This window comes from Ammospiza caudacuta, chromosome Z, assembly GCF_027887145.1.
Source record: "Ammospiza caudacuta isolate bAmmCau1 chromosome Z, bAmmCau1.pri, whole genome shotgun sequence".
In the NCBI taxonomy this organism is placed as follows: Eukaryota; Metazoa; Chordata; class Aves; order Passeriformes; family Passerellidae; genus Ammospiza; species Ammospiza caudacuta.
Genome location: NC_080632.1, coordinates 542,516 through 562,598, shown reverse-complemented (window position 1 = coordinate 562,598; position 20,083 = coordinate 542,516). Strand labels below are relative to the sequence as shown.

The 20,083-nt window shown below is 53.3% G+C and overlaps 2 protein-coding genes across 3 annotated transcripts; one reads left to right on the top strand and one right to left on the bottom strand.

The window, feature by feature from the left end:
• DCAF10 (DDB1 and CUL4 associated factor 10) lies at positions 1 to 7,610 on the top strand. The gene is made up of 7 exons (XM_058823663.1): positions 1 to 290; positions 743 to 856; positions 2,779 to 2,976; positions 4,081 to 4,283; positions 4,403 to 4,513; positions 5,401 to 5,546; positions 6,721 to 7,610. The coding sequence occupies exons 1-7, from the start codon at positions 1 to 3 to the stop codon at positions 7,087 to 7,089; spliced, it is 1,431 nt and encodes a 476-aa protein (XP_058679646.1). The 3' UTR covers positions 7,090 to 7,610.
• Positions 7,611 to 10,914: 3,304 nt separating this feature from the next.
• On the bottom strand, positions 10,915 to 15,456 carry SLC25A51 (solute carrier family 25 member 51). 2 transcript variants are annotated; one of them, XR_009275939.1, is made up of 3 exons: positions 15,299 to 15,456; positions 13,100 to 14,640; positions 10,915 to 12,999 (listed from the first exon to the last, which is right to left on the bottom strand). XR_009275939.1 is itself a non-coding variant. In XM_058823610.1 (2 exons), exon 2 carries the CDS (start codon positions 14,004 to 14,006, stop codon positions 13,164 to 13,166), a length of 843 nt encoding a protein of 280 aa, XP_058679593.1. In that variant the 5' UTR covers positions 14,007 to 14,640; positions 15,299 to 15,456; the 3' UTR covers positions 10,915 to 13,163. The 2 variants fall into 2 exon arrangements, 1 of the variants encoding a protein (XP_058679593.1); XM_058823610.1 differs by having other exon boundaries at positions 10,915 to 14,640.
• Positions 15,457 to 20,083: the final 4,627 nt, after the last annotated feature.

Genomic DNA, 20,083 nt, shown 5'->3' with positions numbered 1-20,083 from the left:
ATGAGCACGGGCCCGGGGCCGGAGCCGGGCCCTCAGGCAGCCCCGGAGCCGGGCCCGGAGCCGCAGCCCCGCAGCCACGCCGACCCCGCCGACCCCGGGCCCGCCGCCCCCGGCGGCCTCTTCGCCTGGCTGCGCGGGCGCTGCCTGGGCCGCGGGGCCGCCGTGGACCCGGCGCGGGACACGTTCGGCGCCATGACCGGGCTGTACGGCGCCATCCAGCCCGCCGACTCCGTGTCCCTCAGCACCCGCACGCACGGCGCCGTCTTCAACCTCGAGTACTCGCCCGACGGGTAAGTGTGCCGGATCCTGGGGGCGGCGTGCTGCGGCTCCCCGCCAGGTGTGCCCGCCCAGGTGTGCCCGGGGTCCCGAGGCGCAGGGCCCGTTCTGGTGCCCAGGTGTCGTCGCTGTGTCCATCAGCAGCACCCCTGGGCTGTGCTGTAAAGGACTGGGGCACGCACCTGGCGTCAGGTGTCCTGCTGTGCCTCTCCCAGCTCACCTGCAGCGGTGCCTCTCCCTGTGCAGGAGGAGGGGATGGGGGTGACGATCCTGCTCCGGCTGCTGCCTGGTGCTGATAAATGTGTACTTTGCAAGGTTTTAGTGAAAAACCCCACTGATTTGCAGATGAACCTTTGATTCGGTGTCGCCTTTCCTGCCTCAGAGCCCCTGGGAGGTGTGAGCAGAGGCACCAGGTGGCGGGCAGGACCCACCACAAACGTGGGGTTTTGTGTTGTGCTCCCCGCAGCTCGGTGCTGACCGTGGCCTGTGAACAGACTGAGGTCCTGCTCTTTGACCCCATCTCTTCAAAGCACATCAAGACTCTCTCGGAAGCTCATGAAGACTGTGTCAACAACATCAGGTGGGTCGGGAGGGACCTTTTGACGCAGCTCAGCCTATGCCTAGGCAGTATAGTTTAAATGTTACCCTTTCTTGGGGTGGAGCTGGAAATAGCAGGAGCAGGACTCTAAAACTATCACTGTTTTTGTCATGTAGTATTTTTCCTTTTAAATTCAGGGGTTTTAAGTTGTTCTGGTAATAGATTTTGAGGCGTGATTTTAAGGTATCTTTTAATAGTATTCCAGCTGCTCTTCAGTCAGATTCTCAAAGCAAAAAAACCCACTCCAAAACCCCAAAGCCACAACCAACTACACAGCAACAAAAAAGCTTCAACCAATAACTAAACACAAACAAAGAATCCCAAGAAAATTCTGAGTGTTTTCACTCAGAAGAGCCAAATATGATGTAGGGTGCTGTGCTGTGTCCATCAGATAAGTTGATGTTTTTCGCAAGCTGGTTGTCCTTTTTTACCAAAGACTGACGTTTTACATCAGTTGTGTCAGGAAGGCTGGATTAAAATGTGTGTCTGACACAGAGGAGCTGAGCTCTGTTCTGCACATTTTATACAGCTTTACATGGAGCCTTGTTCAGGTCTGTGAGCAGCACTGCAGGTGCTGCAGGGGTTCCTTGTGGTCAGCACCAAAACTGCTTACTGTTTACCAAAGTTTGGGGTTTTTTTCCTTGACAGTTGGTTGCTGTTGCTGTGGTGTGGCTCTGGGCCTGAAGGATTTTTAGTGTGTGTTTTCTGGATGGGTGTCTTGTTCCTTTTACCTCAGGTAGGGCTTTTTTTTAATGGAGTGCCTTCACCCAGTGAATTCCAGACATGAGCCAGTGTGCCCTGTCCTTCTGAAGGTGCAGGCATGCCTGAGTTCCAGTGGTGCTCACCTTTGATCTGCAAACTCAGTGATTCTGTCCGTTCATTTTCTCACTGAGCCAAGTCACTTGTGCTGGTGTGTGCTCCAGCGAGGCCTCGTCCTCCCTGGGTGTGTTTGGAAAGCCTTGCATTTGCCTCAGGGAGCTCTAGGCTGTGTTTATTTTCTGTTGATTTCCCAGCTGTGCCGCTGCCAGCCCCAGCGAGCTGAGTGCTGTGCAGAGGGGAGCAGGCTGAGTTACCGTGGGGGTTCTGTCTGAGCACCTGCTCCTCTGCTGGTTTGGCTCTTGTGTGGCTGGCACACAATTCATTGCCACACAGACCCCCTAAAAAACCCACGCCAAACTTGTGCTGTGCCTCTGTGCTTGCTCCAGAGGCACTGCTGGTTCATACCCCAGCAGTTCTCCTGCAGTGAGCTGCTGCTGGTGCGTGCTCTGCGCTGAGTTCACAGGGGCTTTGGGCCGCTGTCTCTGTTTTGCCTAGTTCGGCTAGTTCAGAGGGGTTTGTTTGGGCTGCTCTCTGTGCTGAGTTCAGAGGGGTTTGGGGCGGCTCTGGTGTCTCTGTGCTGAGTTCAGAGGGGTTTGTTTGGGCTGCTCTCTGTGCTGAGTTCAGAGGGGTTTGTTTGGGCGGCTCTGGTGTCTCTGTGCTGAGTTCAGAGGGGTTTGTTTGGGCTGCTCTCTGTGCTGAGTTCAGAGGGGGTTTGGGGCTGCTCTCTGTGCTGGTTAGTTCAGAGGGGATTGTTTGGGCTGCTGTGGTATATCTGTCCTGACCAGTTTAGAGGGGGGGTTTTGGGGGCTGCTCTGCTATCTCTGTATTGGCTAGTTCACAGGGGGTTTCTTTGGGCTGCTCTGGTGTCTGTGTTGAGTTCAGAGGGGTTTGTTTGGGCTGCTCTGGTGTCTGTGTTGAGTTCAGAGGGGTTTGGGGCTGCTCTGGTGTCTGTGCTGAGTTCAGAGGGGTTTGTTTGGGCTGCTCTGGTGTCTGTGCTGAGTTCAGAGGGGTTTCTTTGGGCTGCTCTGGTGTCTCTGTGCTCTCCTGCTGCCCCGCAGGGCGCCCTGAGCTGTTCCCTCCTGCAGGTTCCTGGATAACCGTCTGTTCGCCACGTGCTCCGACGACACCACCATCGCGCTCTGGGACCTGAGGAAGCTCAACACCAAAGTGTGCACGCTGCATGGCCACACCAGCTGGGTGAAGAACATTGAGTACGACACCAACACCAGGCTGCTCGTCACCTCGGGCTTCGATGGCAACGTCATCATCTGGGACACCAACAGGTACGGGGCTGGGCTGCGCCGTGGGCTCTGTGCAGCTCACCAGCACAGGGACACCAGCACAGGTGCAATGCACAGGTACCACCAGCACGGGTACAGCAGCACAGGTGCACCAGACAGAGCCTCCCTCCCAGAGTGGGGCTACACTGTGCTCTGAAACACTGGGACCACTTTATAGCCGTTACCAAGGTGTGAAAAATGCCAATCAGTTGCTTTTAAAATTTTAAAAGTTTAATAGTAATGAAATGGTTATCAATATAGTAATATAATTAGAGTGATAATAATTTGGGCAATTTGGATTAGGATAATATGAGACAACAGAAACAAAATGTTATGGACAGTCTGGGTACCTTTTGTGGGAAAAATAAGCCTGAAAAAGAGCCTCGTTACCAGAGGATTAACCCTTAAAAGCAACAGCCTGTTGCATATTCATACACCTCATCCATGATGCATAAATCCCATTCAAACACAGGAGTCTGTCTGGGCAGTGTCAGCTGCTTCCTCTGAATCCTGACAGCACCTCCAGAGCTGAGTGAGGCAGGAAGAAGTTAATTTCTTTTGATAATGGAGCAATAAATTCTCTTTCTCTGAAAGATTCAGGTGTCCTGTGGCTGCTATCTCAGTGTGAGTCCTTTCCTTAGGAAAAAAATACCTTACATAGCACAGTTTCTATTTTAACATTATGTTATAACATAAAACTATATTTAACACACTACTTAAGAAAATTAATACAGCAGTACTTTCTAACGTAACACATATAATATGCATTTGAATATTTGGAAAAAGCCAATCATAAAATACGCATTTTTCACAAAGAGCTTGCATTGCCTCTCTGGCAATAGTAAATGGTTAGAAAAGAGCTGCTCTTGCCACATGCCAGAACGTAGTTCTTCCTTCCAGAGGAGGTTCTGTCCTCATTGCTGTAGTTGTGGGAAGATGTGACTTCACCCATTCCATTAAAAAGTAGGATAAAAGACAGTGCTTTAAAAAACGGTTTTGGGGTGAACAAAATGAATGATGCTTGGCACATCCTGGACCCTTGTGGACACAGTCAGGGCCGGGAGCTGCAGCTGACCACATCCCTCCTGTGCTTGTCCTGCTGTCCAGGTGCACAGAGGATGGATGTCCTCACAAGAAGTTTTTCCACACCCGTTTTCTGATGCGGATGAGGCTGACACCAGACTGTTCCAAAATGCTGATCTCCACCTCCTCTGGTTACCTTCTGATTTTGCACGACCTTGACCTAAACAAGTCTTTAGAAGTTGGCAGCTACCCCATTTTACGGGCCAGGAGGACCACGTCGAGCTCAGGCGAGTGCTGGGAAGGTGCAGCAGGGCCTGTGCTGTGGGCTGCCCTGTGGGGTGCTCCTGGGCAGCAGCCCACCTGTGCTGGGACACCTGTGGGCTCACCTGTGTGCGTGTGTTTGCAGATATAACGTCGTCAGGCTCCTCTGGCCCTCGAGCTGTGGGCTCACCCTGCCACCAGAACAACTCGGGGCCGCCCTCCGAGAAAACCCTGTCACGGCCCTCCCAGAGAGAAGGTAGGAACAGATCCCTTAACAAAGAGATTAATGAAAAGAAACCCCGGACTTTGATTTGCTGTATCCAAAAGAGGCCAGGGGACAATAGTGAAGAACTGCTTTTTTGTCCTGTGGTTTTTTAAGGATGGTGTTGCTGAGACTTGTACTAAACCATTAAAATCTCATTGCACACCAAAGCCTGGGGATCTAATCAGTCAGGTTTTATATCTCAGAAATCTGGTAAAAGTAACAAGATCTGTATTTTATGTTAGTATGTTGTTGTTTCATGAAGGTGCTCCCTTTTCCTTGTGTTTTTCCGTGAACAAAGTTTGTGTGAATGTTCTTTCAGGGAAAAATCCAGAGAATCAGCATGAATTTGCCAAATGGGTGAATACTTTGTGCATCCTTTGTAATTTGAAAGAATGTAATGTTAATTTTTAGCTATTGGGGTTGTGAGATGCTGAAGCATACTGGTGAGGGGAGGCTTACCTGGATGCCAGGGAGTGATTTACCTGGGAGTGAGGGGAAGAAGGGAGAAAAGCTGCAAGCTGAGCAAGTGTTGGGATGAATTTGGAGAGCACATCATACAAGTTTGAGAATCAGCAAATCTTATAAAATCCGCACTCGTTAGATTTTGCTGTAAGACCAACGAGGAGCATGAGTGTGGAAGGTTTGTGTCGTTGACAGTGCGGTGGGTTCAGTGCAGGTCTTGGCACTCCAATTTCACTAAAAGGAGCTGTTTGAAGTGGAGACTGAGCCCGTGGGTGTTGGCTCTGGGTTCCTGTGACCCTCTGAGTCTCCGTGTCCTGGCAGCCACAGGTGTGACCCCATGTCAGCAGCAGGACTGGTGGGAGAGCTGGAGGTCACTGTGTGCGTTTCACTGAGACTCACAGGTAATTCCCTTGCAGGGGGATCACCTAGGAATAGCCTTGAGGTGTTAACACCAGAGGTTCCTGGAGAGAGAGACCGTGGTAACTGCATCACATCACTGCAGCTGCACCCCAAGGGCTGGGCCACGCTGCTGCGCTGCTCCAGCAACACAGATGACCAGGAGGTAACACACTGCCTCGAGCTCTTCTTCCAAATATGTGCTTTTGGGTTTTTTCTTAAATGATCTTCCTGCTAGAACCTGCTTCAGGCCTTTTCCTTGATGCAGGAAGTCGTGAGACCAGCTGCAGTTCAGCTGCAGGCTGCAGATTCTGCTCCTCTAACTTGAGCAACAGTAGGCAATAATACTGGATCAATAATAAAATGTTTTAGTTACTTTGATTACTGATGTAAATTGAGGTTCATTTGGTTTTGCTGGGATTGTTTTCTGTCTCTGTGCATTTATTTGGGTTTTTTTGTTGTTGTTGAAGAAAGTCACTCTTTGCAAAGGTAACCCTTTACACAACTGTAGAGGACCAAGTGGAAGCTTAGCAGGTTGGTTATAAATTTTAATGCTGGCTCTGCAACAGTCAAACTGATGTACAACACAGAATTTTTGTAACATGCAAAATGTTGCATTGGATCAGTTGGTACTGGTGATTGAGTTGTAATTTCTCTTAGTCCTAGAGTCTGCCTTATTCTGCTTTATTAATGCTCATTGGTACTTTTCCTGTTGTGGTTATTTCAGAAGGATGCATGAAACAGAGCTAGGAGTGCTTGTCTTGGGGCTGAAGTAGAATCAGCACAATATAAACTTTGTCATTGATTTTTTTTTTTTACATTTGTTCTGATACTAAATAATGAGATGACAGGGATCCTTAATGTGTCTCAAATAACAAACTGGCTTGCAGAGCTGTTCATAACCTTCCTTCAAAAGTCTGTTACCCACTTGCTTCAAGATTCTGTTCCTTTTGAAGTCAAAGGCATAAAATGCCAGTGATCTGCTCTGAGGTACAGTCAGCTGAATCTGACTTTATAGACTTAATTTAAATATTTACTAAATTAGAGCAGGTGCCTGGCCAAAGGATTAGGCTTTGCTCTCTGCAGATGAAACCTAGATTGGAAAGATTAAATCTGGCACCCATTTAATCAGAACAGCAGTTTTAGTGCTGGGCAGCTGCTTTGCTTGGGTGGCTGACAGGGAGGGAGGGGGATGCTGAGGCAGTGGGGGCAGGCCAGCAGGAGCACGTCCCACCTGCTCACATGAGCTGCCGTCACCTGTAGGGGTGCAGGGGGAGGGAATGTGTGTTTGCCGTGCTTTACTTCTCTTTCAGTGTCCCTTTCTCTGCCTCTCCCTTTAGTGGACTTGTGTCTATGAATTCCAGGAAGGAGCCCCGGTGCGGCCCGTGTCGCCGCGCTGCTCGCTGCGCCTGACGCACTGCATCGAGGAGGCCAACGTGGGCCGGGGCTACATCAAGGAGCTCTGCTTCAGCCCCGACGGCCGCATGATCTCGTCGCCGCACGGCTTCGGCATCCGCCTGCTGGGCTTCGACGCGCACTGCAGCGAGCTGGTGGACTGCCTGCCGCGGGAGGCCAGCCCGCTGCGCGAGATCCGCTCGCTCTACTCCCACAACGACGTGGTGCTCACCACCAAGTTCTCGCCCACGCACTGTCAGATCGCCTCGGGGTGCCTTAGCGGACGCGTCGCCCTCTACCAGCCAAAGTTCTAGGCACGGCGGCGGCCCCCCTGGATGGACCTTGGTGGGTTTTCCTTCAGCTGAGTGGAAGTGTGCTCTCTCCAAAGCCTCGGAGCCCAGAGGAGTGGCGGCTGCTGTGCCTGGATGTGACCTGGAAGGATTTTTTAGGCCAGCACCACGGGGATCTGGGTCCTGCATCTGTGAGCCCACAGCCCTGCCAGCAGACCTCTGCTCCTGCTGATCCTGTGCCATCGGGCTGCTGTCCTGCTGTGTTTGTACCCTGGTACTTGATTGTTGCCTTCAGCACAACTCCAGTGGGCTGTCTGGAGCAGCACAGAGGGGCAGGTGCCCAGGTACCTCCTGTCCCACAGGAGCTGGACTGCCTCACCTCTGCTTCCTCTTCTGTTGCTGAAGCAACTCTGTGGTGATTAGTAGATAATGGACTGCTTGTCTACGTAAGCAACACGGTTAGTTACTCCCACAAAAAAAAAAAAAAAGGAAAAAAAAAGAAAAAGGCATTTTGCTTTCATTTCTATGTTAATGTGGTTGTCATTGGCTAGAACAATGAGTCACGGTGTGGCTTAGGCTGGCAGGACCACTGGAGGTCACCCAGGCCCACCCCTGCACAGGCAGGCTCCCCTTGAGCCCCCCAGTCACCCTGGCCCAGAGGATCCCTCTGGGCTTGTGCAGCACGGCAGCTCTGGCCCCTCCTCTGCCAGGTGTCTGTTGCAGAGTGCTTTCCACGTCTGAATCATGGTGGCTGTTTGCTGGTGTTGGGTGTTTCCCACCTGGCTGTTTCCCCACACACACCTGGCTGCACTCTGTCTGTGGGGGAAATTCATTTGGATGTGTCCCTGGTATCACCAGGTGAGCCTTTCTTCACGTGTGCTGTCAGTCTGAGAGGGGATTAAAAACAAACCTGCCAACAGTGGGATGTGCCTGGATCTAACCAGGCTTGTCATCAGGTGTGGAGCACAGTACTGCTCACGTTGGAGGGGAAGCTGTATGGGGAGCAGCTGAGATCACTTGGTTTGTTCAGCTTGGAGGAGTCTGAGATCTCGTGGTGCTCCTGAGCATCCTCCTGTGGGCCAGTGGAGGGGCAGGTACTGACCTCTTCACTGCTGTGACAAGGGACAGGAGCAGGGCACGGCTGGGGCTGGGCCAGGGGAGTTTGGGATGGAGATCAGGAAAGGTTCTGCTCCCCCAGAGGGTAACTGCTGGCACTGCCCAGGCTCCCCAGGGAATGGGCACGGCCCCGGGGCTGCCAGAGCTCCAGCAGAGCTTGGACAGTGCTCCAGGGATGCCCAGGGTGGGCTCTGGGCAGGGCACGGGTGGCACTGGGTGACCCTTGGGTCCCTTCCAGCTCAGGGCATCCTGTGGTCACACCCAGAGTAGGAATGCCAGATTTCAGCCCTTGAATTAATAGAGCTGACCTTGTAAATGCACAGGTGTTGTACATCCATATCAGTTCATAACGTTCTCCTCACTTACATGTTCCAAGATGAGGTTTTTTAGTGTTTCACTGAAGTTTTGCAGACTAGTCACACACTCAGTTCAGCAGGGAACTTTACCTGAAAGGACTGTCACCTGCTGGTGTTCAGGTACACTCTCTGGCTCAGCAGAGCACACTTGTTCAAAGCTGACTCTTACAAAGCCTTTTGCAAAACGTATTTGGGGATAAAGACAACATACATGGATGTGAGAGAGCTGGAAAGGTAAGCCTGAGGACCCTCCTGTAGCTTTGTATTTATGTGGGTAGTATACCCTGGTGTTGGTGCAGAAATCATTGAAACTAAAGCCTCCTCTGCATTATGACAGAAGAAAATCCCAAGTTTCCTCTTTTGAGAAATTTCTTTGGTAATGCAAAGCCTTTAGTTTTGTGTGTAGGGTAATCTGAGGGCAAACATCCCTTCTGCTGGCCCGAGCCTGCACTGGGGCAGGTGGGTCTGCCGGGTTGTGGAACATTCCCTTGGCTGTGGCTCAGCGCCCTGGGAGTGCAGCGTGCAGGAAATGCGGGGACGAGCCTGGCACGCAGGCTTTTCGTGCAGAGGAGGAGCTACAGGGAGTTTGTATGGGCCAAGCTGTTTGGGGAAAGGCACCCGGGTCCTGCCCAGGACTGCAGCCGCTTTTCCCCAGGCATTTGCTGTCCCACTGCCAGGCTGCTGTTTTCTCACCTTATTTAATGTTTAGTTACACATCATGGAAGGGACTGCAGGGACACTTGAGAGAACCTTGGGATTCTCACGGGCTTGCACAGTGTTTGTTTTGGAGGTGAAGGAGCACCCCCAGGACCGAGGGGGTCCTTGGGAGGCTCTGTCTGTGTGTTTCCAAGGCTGTTTTTGTTTTCCTGTCAGAACCTCCTCAGAGTGGTGGATCCCTAGTGACTGTAACGCTATGCCTGTGAATATGCACTGAGTGTTACCTTTTTAATTCTACCTCATGATACGCTGTGTTTTACACCAGTATTGTGCTGAGCTTTGGACACTCACCTTTCTGTACAGAGGACCATGACCCCGAAGTGACAGATGTGTGACAGATGTGTCACCACCACTCCTTGACAGCACCTGTGGTTGGCTGGCAGGCCCTGCCTGGCTCTGGGACTGGCAGTCACCCGGTGGAGGGGTTTGGTCACCTTGATGCTTTTGTAGCGTGTCCAGCAGATGCATAAAATGACAGAATCTGTACATGTATGCTGTAGAAATGTTACTTAGTTTTTCCAATGACATTTGTAATAAGTTTGAAGTAGAGTAAGTAGGTAGTCTTAGATTTTGGTCATTCGATGGATTACTCGTTTTCAACAAACTTGGAAGTTTTCCATGAAGGCTTTACCATGTTTTACCTGTGAAGGTCACTTCTCAGTGGCTTACAGCTGACATGCCTCACAGTCATGTGGTAGTGCAAGTGTTTTCAGTTCTCTCTCAGTAGCATTACTGAAACAATGAAATTATGTGTTGGTGAGCTTTGGGTTATTTCTAGGTAGTCAAACAAAAACAAAAAAGCTGATCTTCTAGTTGTGTTTCAAAAAACTGAATGCTCGACCTCGAGAAGTGTACAAAACTGTGAAACAACTGTAAGGAACCATTTCCAAGGGAGGAAGGACTGCGCTGACAGAGGGGCGGGTGGCTCACGGCAGGGCTGGGGCGGCAGCACGGGAGGGATTCACGGCGTGTCTGGCGGGGCCGGTTCTGAGCTCTGTGGGTGCTGTGGCGGCTTCGCACGGCGAGCTCCCTCCGCCAGGGCCGGTACCGGGGCCGGCTCCGCTCCCGCTGCCAGGGCCGGTACCGGGGCCGGGTCCGCTCCCGCCGCCAGGGCCGGTACTGGGGCCGGTTCCGCTCCCTCCGCCAGGGCCGGTACCGGGGCCGGCTCCGCTCCCGCTCCCTCCGCCAGGGCCGGTACCGGGGCCGGCTCCGCTCCCGCCGCCAGGGCCGGTACCGGGGCCGGGTCCGCTCCCGCCGCCAGGGCCGGTACCGGGGCCGGGTCCGCTCCCGCCCAGCCCGGAGCCCCGCAGTGCCCGCGCCGGGACGGCACCGCCGCGCCATGGGGATAGAGGACAAGCACAGCGGTGCCCACACACACACACACACACACACACACACACGATTGTTTGCACTCGTGGAGTCTTGGGGTAAGGACAGCTCGATGCCTACCACCAGAATGAGAATGTAAACATCAGTTTTTCGGGGAGGGCGGGAGGGGTCTTGGTTAATTTAGTGGGCTTTGTTTCTGTTTGTGTTGTGGTTTTAATTTGGGTAGCACTGATGTGGAGAAGGTTCTGACATCGTAACACATGGGTCTGTTGCTCTATAAACTCTTATAGGACATATAAACTCTTGGGAAAAAAGAAATACACTTGCCAAATGGAAGGTTTCAAAAAATTTAGTTTACAAGATCCTAAACAGTTGGAGAGAAAGGAAGAAGTCAACAACCCATCATGTTTTTAACCTGTAGGAAACAGAAGCTTCTCATTGGCTGATCTTAGTCAAAGGTGCATTTTCTAAAGCACTAAATATCCTCAGTTAAGTATAAGGTTTTTAATACAGAAACAAATTGTGCATGTAGAGTATTTTGAAATACCTGAGATTTCCTAGTAAAAATTGTAGCCTTTTAATACCGTATATGAAGTATCAGAACTGCTTTGGAAGTATTGTACTTACAGCCGTTCAGTAACTTACTATTTGTGGACAGTTTCTCTTGCTTGCATAATAAACATTTAATAATTCACTGAATTGAAATGTATTTTATTTATGTTAAAATCGACCATGCTGGCTCTTGCGTGCCCCCTAAAAATTAAGAGGAAAAACACTTTTAGTGCTTAGATGCTGCCATTCACAAGTGTGTGTGTCACAGTAGCGCTTTTACATTAAATTTTTATGAAAGTGACATTTGAAGAGTCAAAACCGACTCTGAACCTCAGACCCAGGGCTCCACTATTTCTCAACCTCAACACTTTGGCTTCCCTGACATTACAGGAGCACATAACATCTTCCACAGAGAAACAGGATGCAGATTTTGTTTTTATTCCATCAAGGAGTGATTACAAAAAGAAGGTACACTGGTAAAAATCAGATTCTGCCAGTAACAAACATCCAGTAAACATTTTATTTAGATGGATAATCACCACTGGGATGCAGGAACTCGCGCTTGTGCCCACCCACACTGTCTGAAGCTCAGGACTGTATGATTACAACATGCTGATTAGGATTGATTCTGGAAGACAGTTTTAGCAAATGGAAAACTCAAATTCAGAAAAGCAATAGCCCCTCCAAGACTTAAGAAAAGACTAAATTCAAAGCAGTGTCTGAAAGCTTTGCTGCTCCCCATCATCCAAAGTGTTTTGGTTTATATGTGAATGTAGAGTTTAAGTGAAGAGGAAGCCCTCAGGGAGACTCAAACACTTTTGCTGGGACCCTCATCTAGCTCAGGGTTGTGCTCGCTCTTCTGTCCCTGTATCTAAAGCCTCAAGTCTCCTCTCTCTGAACTCCTGCTTCTGTAAGACACAGATTTCTGTCAGTCCCTTTCAATGTTTGCCAACAGAAGTCCTGAAACATGTCTCCAAGCACTCCACCTTTCCTGCTCCCTGCTTCCAAGGTCATCTTTGGCTTTTTGTCTCCACTCTACCTGCAGACCTCCAGTGAAGCAGGTCACCCAGGACTCTCACACCTTGCCTGTGCCACTCCTGTGTGGCAGAACCTTTAACAGAACACGCCAAGCAGGCAGATCCCCGAGTTTTGGGTACAAACACCAAGTGACCGCTAACTCCACAGAGGGAGCTGAGAAAAGACAAGATGTGGCAGTGCAAAAAGCCTGTGAAGTGCTTGAGCAGCTGCAGGAGCTGGAGTGTCCTTACACACAGGGACACCTCCCTGCTCCTGCAGCTGGAGGCAACAGAAAAAGCAGCAATTAAAAAATAAAAAGTCCTCAGAAAAAGCAGAACAAACTCCATGTTTTTTAACGAGGAAGGACACTTTAAAGCTTTAGTGAGTTTGCTGTCCCATTCCTTCCACTTTTCCCTTTTGACAGGAAGGCACACGTACAAACACACACACACACACACAGATCCAGCCTGGCTGAGGTCACACGTTCAGTGCCACGGCTGGAGGACGTGGTCACCACAGGCTGCACCCTGCAGCGGCTGCAGCGGGCTGAGGTGCAGCTGGGAGCTCTGCACTTCAGCCATCCCCTTCTGTATCCGTCCTCTGAGCTTCACACAAAGTAATGAGGACCCCAAAACATCTGAAAATGCAGTTCCAAAATCGAGACTGGGAAGATGATCAGGCAATGGAATTGTTTTTCTTCAGCTCCTCCTTGATTCTCATGTTCTAAACATGGGCAGTGGAGTGCATCCCACCACAGAGCACAGCGCAATTTTGGGAGTGATACAGACTATTCTTTCCTCTTTTACACCTTGTGTTTGTCTGGTAGCTCTGTTATGGGTAAACTCACCTGCCAGCAAAGGAATACTTTAAGAAGTTCGTCATAATTGCACCAAGGTTTAAATGCATCACCATTCACCCCATAAATACGGAAGGCTGGGAGGAATTACCTGGCACAGGCACAGGCACTGCTCCCTGGGACAATGAGCGCTGGTGCCCCTCGAGCAGGACGGGTCACAGCAGCTTCAGCAGGAACTCGTAGGTGGCGTTGATGATCCCCCAGGACAGCACAGAGCGGTGGTAGTTCAGGTGGGCTCCTCGGAACAGGTGGATCACCTTCCTGTCGCGCTCCAGCCAGATCTTCGCCAACACCTTGGAGAAGGACTGGAACTCGCCACCGATCTGAGCTTGCATGCGAGTCTTTACCACGTTCACAGGGAAGAAGAGGAAGCCCAGCAGGGCGCCCAGCAGCCCCCCGCAGATGAAGTCGTTGACCAGGTGAGAGCTGTACGAGGTGGCCTCGGGCAGACTCTGCTTGATGGGCCCACGCAGCCCGAAGAAGAGCACGTTGCTGGGCCCGTTCCGCAGCAGGATGGGCACCAATCCCCGGTAGTACTCCCGCACCCCGTAGGCCCTCAGCACCCTGAAAGCCTGGAAAGTGTTTGTGAACTTGTCGTGGTGCTTGTAGTCCTGCAGCAGCGTCTGCACGCGCTCGAAGGGCGTCAGCACGGCCTCGGTGGTGCCGGCCAGCGCGGCGGCCGCGCTGCGCGTCAGCAGCTCGGGGGCGCGGGCGTGGCTCAGCAGCAGCGCCGAGAAATCCTCGTAGAGGCCGAACATGAGCGCCAGCGTGGTGGTTTTCTGCAGCAGCGGCGGCAGGATGCCGCGGTACAGCGTGCGCAGCCCGTCGCGGCGCAGCTGGCGCACGGCCTCGCGGGCGCGCAGCCCGTACAGCTGCTGCCGGAACAGCACCTTCTGGATGGGGAACGTCACCGCGATGTTGGTGAAGGCCGCGCACAGCCCGCACACGTAGTGCTTGCCCGAGGAGCACACCGCCTCCTCGGGGGCCGCCAGCGCCATGGCGCCGCCGCTCCGAGCCACCAAGAGCCCGTGAGAGCAGCCCCGCCGCTACCGCATCAGCCCCGCAGCGCGCAGCGGCGCCCCGGCGCCCGCGGGCAGCAGCAGCAAGCAGCCGGCGCTGGCAGCGGCTGGGCCATGCTCAGGGAGCAGCGCTGCTTCCCTTCTGCGCTGCTCCAAACCTAAACAGAAACAAATCCCCCTGGAATCACCAACTCCAACAGCGAAAGGCTGGCCCTCGCGCTAACAGAACACTGCGTGAACAAAAGAGAGGCTGCCAAAAAACCTATGAAACACCAAAGCTACATCAAACGTGTACAGCGGCATCACAAAGCCCGATCCTTACACTCTGCCTCTCCCTGTGGCAGAAAACACCAGCTAACTCGGGTTCACCACCGCCCGCAGGGAGGCACAGGTGCCACACAGGTGTGACCCCACCGGCACAGGGCAGAGATTCAATCAGTCCCAGCTCACTGCCACGCAGCCTCCTCTGCATCAGCCCCCGGGCTCGACGTCCTCGCTCTGCTGAGGAGGGTCACAGGTGGAATTCAGCTGGGGTCCTCAAGGATGCGGACAGAGGCAGCAGCTTGGCCAGACAGTCTGAAGGAGGACCGCAGGGATCTCTACCTGGCAAGCCCTGTTTGAGAGAAGAATGGGATTATTTACTTAACAGTTATGAAAAAATGTTTCTGCAGGTGCCCACATCCCACCCTCGATCGCAGTGAGGTCCGTGACAGCCGTGTGGGGCTGGGGGTGCTCCTGAGCCCCAAATGCTCCCCAGCACCGGCAGGGGATCCCAGGATCTCAGGGGTGCTTGGGGAGCACCTGCCCGGCACGAGGAGCTACCGAAAAGAGGAGGGGAGAAAGGAAGGGGGAAAGAAAAGGAAAGGACAGAGAGACACAAAGGAGCTGGGAGAAACAGGGAGGAGAAAAGGGAGGGAAGAAAAGGGCGGGGGGAGGAAGGCAGAGGAAGGATGGTAAAGAACGGGAGAGCCGTTTGTTCTCCGAGGCTCCCGCCGCCTCTGACGCCGGCAGCGTCTCCGTCCCCGGGGCAGCCCTCGCGCTCCGGTGCAGGAGCAGCGTCCCGACGGGGCCTCCCGCTCCGGGCCGCAGCCCCGCGCACCTGCCGGCCCCGCTCCCGCCCCCCGGCACCGCGCGCTGCCCGCACCGCCGCCCTCCAGCGCCGCCACCGGGGCCCAAGGTCAGCTCGGCGGCGGCTGCGGCCCGGCCGGGCCCAGCGAACCGCGGCTGCCGCTGCCCCGGCGCCTGCGCGGCCGCGGCGGGACGGGACGCACCTGCGGGCGGCGCTGCCATGGCGGAGCGGAGAGGGGCGGAGCGGAGCGGAGCGGAGAGGAGCGCACGGCGAACGCACCGGGCCCGCACGGGGCCCGCACGGGGCCCGCACCGTTACCGCGATCGCGGCGCCACCAGCGCCCGGCACGGCGCGGCCTCGCGCCGCTCTCTGACGTCACCGCGCCGCCGTGTGACGCTACCACGCTACCGCACGGGGCGGGGCCGGCGGACGGCGCGAGGACCCGGCGGTGTCAACCACCCCGACACAGGCCGCGCCCCTCCACGTGCGTCCGCCAATCAGACTGCGGTGATCTGCAGCCACGCCCCCGGGGGCGGGGCGGAGGCGGGCGGGAACAGCCTGAGGGAGCTGAGGGAGGGACGGGTCCGGACGGCTCCGCTCCGCACGGGGCTGGCGGGGCTCAGCTCCCGGAGAGCTCTGTACGGGACCGGGAGAGCTCCGCTCCGCACGGGGCTGGCGGGGCTCAGCTCCCGGAGAGCTCTGTACGGGACCGGGAGAGCTCCGCTCCGCACGGTCAGTCTTTGCCCTTCCGGAGCTCCCCCGATCCCGACCGGGCCGGCTCCGCACGGGGCCGGGCCGGGCTCTGTGCCCCTTGTGCGGCCCCAGGTGCTCCCCGGCGGGCCCTAGCCGGTTCCGGAGAGCTGGGTCCGTGCGGACGGGCGGGGCTGTCTGTGCTGGCGCGGAGGCGAGTTGGCGTTACCGGTTCGGTAACAGACTGTACGGCCCGCATTCATTGCCCATCGGGACTGGGCAGCGCGTCTGTGTTTTGTGGAGAGAGCCAAAAGCTCCACAACTTTGTGAAAGTTGTAAAGCTGGTATGTTTATGATTACAGCGCCGGACGCATGTGGAGATTGCTTTCCTTAAAAGACACGCATACCTCTGGGAACTCCAGGTCCCTTTTTATCCTCCTCTCAAATACATCTGCGTACAGTTTCACAATAGGTTAATGCATACTCATTTTACAAATTTCAGTGACATTCGCTGCTGGTTCTTCTGTATCAGGAAGAATTCCTAGGTCAGGCTGGCCTGCTCTCACAGCAGTCTCTGTCTCTCTCTGTCACCCTCTGTCTCCCCCCTTCTCTCTGTCCTTCACTGAAGCAGTTTCCCTGAGCCTAGGCTTTTGCAGTCAGGCTACATAGCTGTGTTTTCCAGCCACAGACCCAAAGATGTACATTTCCCCTAAATCAGAATGGGTTTCTCCTCTGGAGAGTTTGTGCTCTGTCTCATCTGTGTGCGCTTGGGAATAGGGGCTGGGCTCGGCCGTGCTGCTGCTGCTGCTGCCTGGTCCCTCTCCTGCTGGGTACAGAACGGGTCCTTGCCCAAGGAGAAGAAGTATTGTCCAATTATGTTGCTTTTAAGTCTCATTCATTAATACCCTTTGCTCTCTTTGCAGGGATCTTGTACGCAGACAAACAGCCGGTGCTGTGGTGCAGCACATGTCCCTTGGTGTTTATGGGTTCAGCTGTGAAGATTCTCTTAATGACTTGTTAAATGATGTGTGGCCCCATGCGTTTGAAGCCTCTCCTCATGTCACCCAGGCAGTTACCGGAGCTCTGGAGAGGCGCTGCAGGGCCCTGCAGGGCGTTACAGTGGTGTTTACAGGTATGGCCTTGTGTGCTGGGGCAGCAGAGAGCGTTGTCAGGCACAACGTCTCCCGGATGGTCCTTTCCCCAGGAGCCCCGTGTCCTCCTGCAGATGGGCTTGTTTGTGCCAAAGCCCCTGGCAAGCGATGCAGTCCTGACTGTCCTGAGAGGGCAGAAAGCCCAGAGCAGCTCAGGTGGCCTTGCTGGCCCTGAGCGGGTGACAGGGCCAGAGTCCGTGTGTGGGCAGCCCTGGTCAGCTGTGCCCTGCCCTGGCATGAATCCAGCGTGGGTTTGCACGGCCTGTGAGCCCTGGTGAGGCTTTGCCCTCCTGTGCTGGGGGAGAGGACACAGTCTCAAAGCTGTGCTGGGGTCTGGGGACTTCTGCTGCTCACAGTGACCCCGAGATGTGTCACAAAGTCTCTGTTCCCAGCCCGGTGCTCAAAGAAGCAGTCAGAGCTCTTCATTTCTTGGTCTCAAGGTTGTTAATTGTTCCTTATCTGTAAAATTCTTTCTCCTGCCCTGCCCAGGTCCCTCCAGCAGGACAGTCAGAGGCACTCTGCCTGCCCCAGGGCAGTGTTATCTTTTTATACTAAAAACTACGTGTGCAATATTTACAGTTACTGCCCAATACCCATCACCTGTGTTAGACAGGGAGCTGCTACTCTAAACCAATCCCAAAGTGCCAACATCACCCAGAAGATGGAGGCCAAGAAGAAGAAGGAGAAAGGCTGGACATGCCCAGATCCCTCCATCTTGTCCCTGAACCCCCATTCTAAAAACCCCAAAATCTATTTTTCATCCCGTGACAAACTGGTTATTATTCTACTTAGACTTTGGTGGCTTGCTGATCCTCATGTAAGGTTGGTAATTTTTTCCATGGGTCATAATCAAAGTCACAGGTGTCTTGGGCTCTGAGCCAGGGTCCCTGAGCCCCCAGGGCAGCCAGAGGGGTGTCCTGAATTCCAGCACTGGGGAGGTTCAGGTTGGCTGTCAGGAAGAGTTTTGTCTCAGGGTGATGAGACTTTGGAGTGGGCTGTACAGAGAGGTGCTGGAGTGGCTGTCCCTGGGTGTTTGGGGACACACTGCCTGTGGCACTCTGCTGTGTCCTGGCTGACAAGGCCAGCCCGACCTTTGGCTGCAGGCTGGGCTCGATGACCTGGCAGCTGTTTTCCCTGCTCGGTGCTTCTGTGGCTCTGCGACCTTGTCCTCACCTCCAGAGGTGCAGATGTGTCAGGAGCCAGGACATCCCTCTGTCTGTCCCGAGCAGCCCAGACCCTGCCAGGGGGCTCAGAGACCCTGGCACTCACAGAGCCCAAAATGCCCCTCTGGGTTTGATTATGACCCGTGGAGCAAATTACCAACCTTATATGAAGACCAGCGAGCCACAACAGTTTAGGCAGAATGATAGTGAATTTATCACAGGGTGAAAAACAGATTTTGGGGTTTTTAGAATGGGGGTTCAGGGACAAGATGGAGGGATCTGGGCAGGTCCAGCCTTTCTCCTTCTTCTTCTTGGCCTCCATCTTCTGGGTGATGTTGGCACTTTGGGATTGGTTTAGAGTAGAAGCTCCCTGTCTAACGCAGGTGATGGGTATTGGGCAGTAACTGTAAATATTGCACATGTGGTTTTTAGTATAAAAAGGTAACACTGCCCTGGGGCAGGCAGAGTGCCTCTGACTGTCCTGCTGGAGGGACCTGGGCAGGGCAGGAGAAAGAATTTTATAGACAAGGAACAATTAACAACCTTGAGACCAAGAAATGAAGAGCTCTGACTGCTTCTTCAAGTGCTGGGCTGGGAACAGAGACTTTCTAACATTTCTCAAAGTCACTGTGAGCAGCTGGAGATCGCGCACATAGTGATGCCATTTGGATTTTGTCTTTTTTTCTATGTTCTCTGTATTCTTCACACATACATTTGTAGCTCTGTAGCCTATTGTATTAGTGACCAGTTTTCCCAGTAATTTTCCGTGGCCTTTCCCTAAACAACAAGAAAAATTCCAGATCTCCAATCCCTGGGGTGCAGGGCCCCTGTGCTTTCTTGGCTCTTTCCTGGCTCCCAAGGTTGAGAGCAGCTCTTGGAGATAATGTCATGGACAAAGCACACCAGTGCCAAGGGAGGGCTCCAGAGAAGGGGCTGGACCTGGGGGTGGGGAGTTGCATCACCACTTGTCCTCCTAACTGGTGCTTTATTGTCAATTATACCGATTTGCTAAACTTAGACAAACTGTACTCATCCTACGTGAGTGGGCTTTTTTGGACATCTTTCCACAACTGCCCATGAATGCTTCCAAATAAAAAATCCCTTTTATATTACCTCTGTCGCAGACATCTTTTATGACAAATCCTTTCCTTAGGATTTTTCCTCCTGAGAAGCTGGGAGGCCTCAGGAGCAAAATGCAAACAATGGTTATCTGCTGCTGTGGGATGCAACAGGTGCATCTGGGATTGGTCTCGTGTGGTTGTTTCTAATTAATGGCCAATCACAGTCAGCTGGCTCAGACTCTGTCTGAGCCACAAGCCTTTGTTATCATTCCTTCTTTTTCTATTCTTAGCCAGCCTTCTGATGAAACCTTTTCTTCTGTTCTTTTAGTATAGTTCTAATGTAATATATATAATAAAGTAATAAATCAGCCTTCTGAAGCATGGAGTCAGATCCTCATCTCTCCCCTCATGCTGAGACCCTGTGAACATGGTCACATTACCTTGTTAGTGAAATTGTCCCAGGTTTCATTCCCAGGTTAGGAAAAGGCAGCAGCAGCACAGGGAATGTGCTCTGGCAGGACCCCCGGCAGGCCTGGATGCCCCGGGCTGGACAAGCCCCTCATCCTGGAGCTGCAGCACCTGGGAGCTGCTCGTGTTGCAGCTGCTGTGTCAGCGACTGTCCCTGTTTGTCAGGGAGGGTCAGGGACGGACACCGTCCGTGTGTCTGTCCCGCAGAGTTAGAACTGAGCTCGTCTCCTGCCTGCCCAGCCTGGGCAGCCGTGCCCGGCTCTGTGCTCTCAGTTCCAGGCACGCACACGTGACGGCGTTCACAGGGTCTGAGGATGAGGGGAGAGACCGGGATCTGACTCCACGTTTCAGAAGGCTGATTTATTATTTTATGGTATATATTACATTGAAACTATACTAAAAGGATGGAAGAAAGGATTTCATCAGGAGGCTAGCTAAGCTTAGAATAGAATAG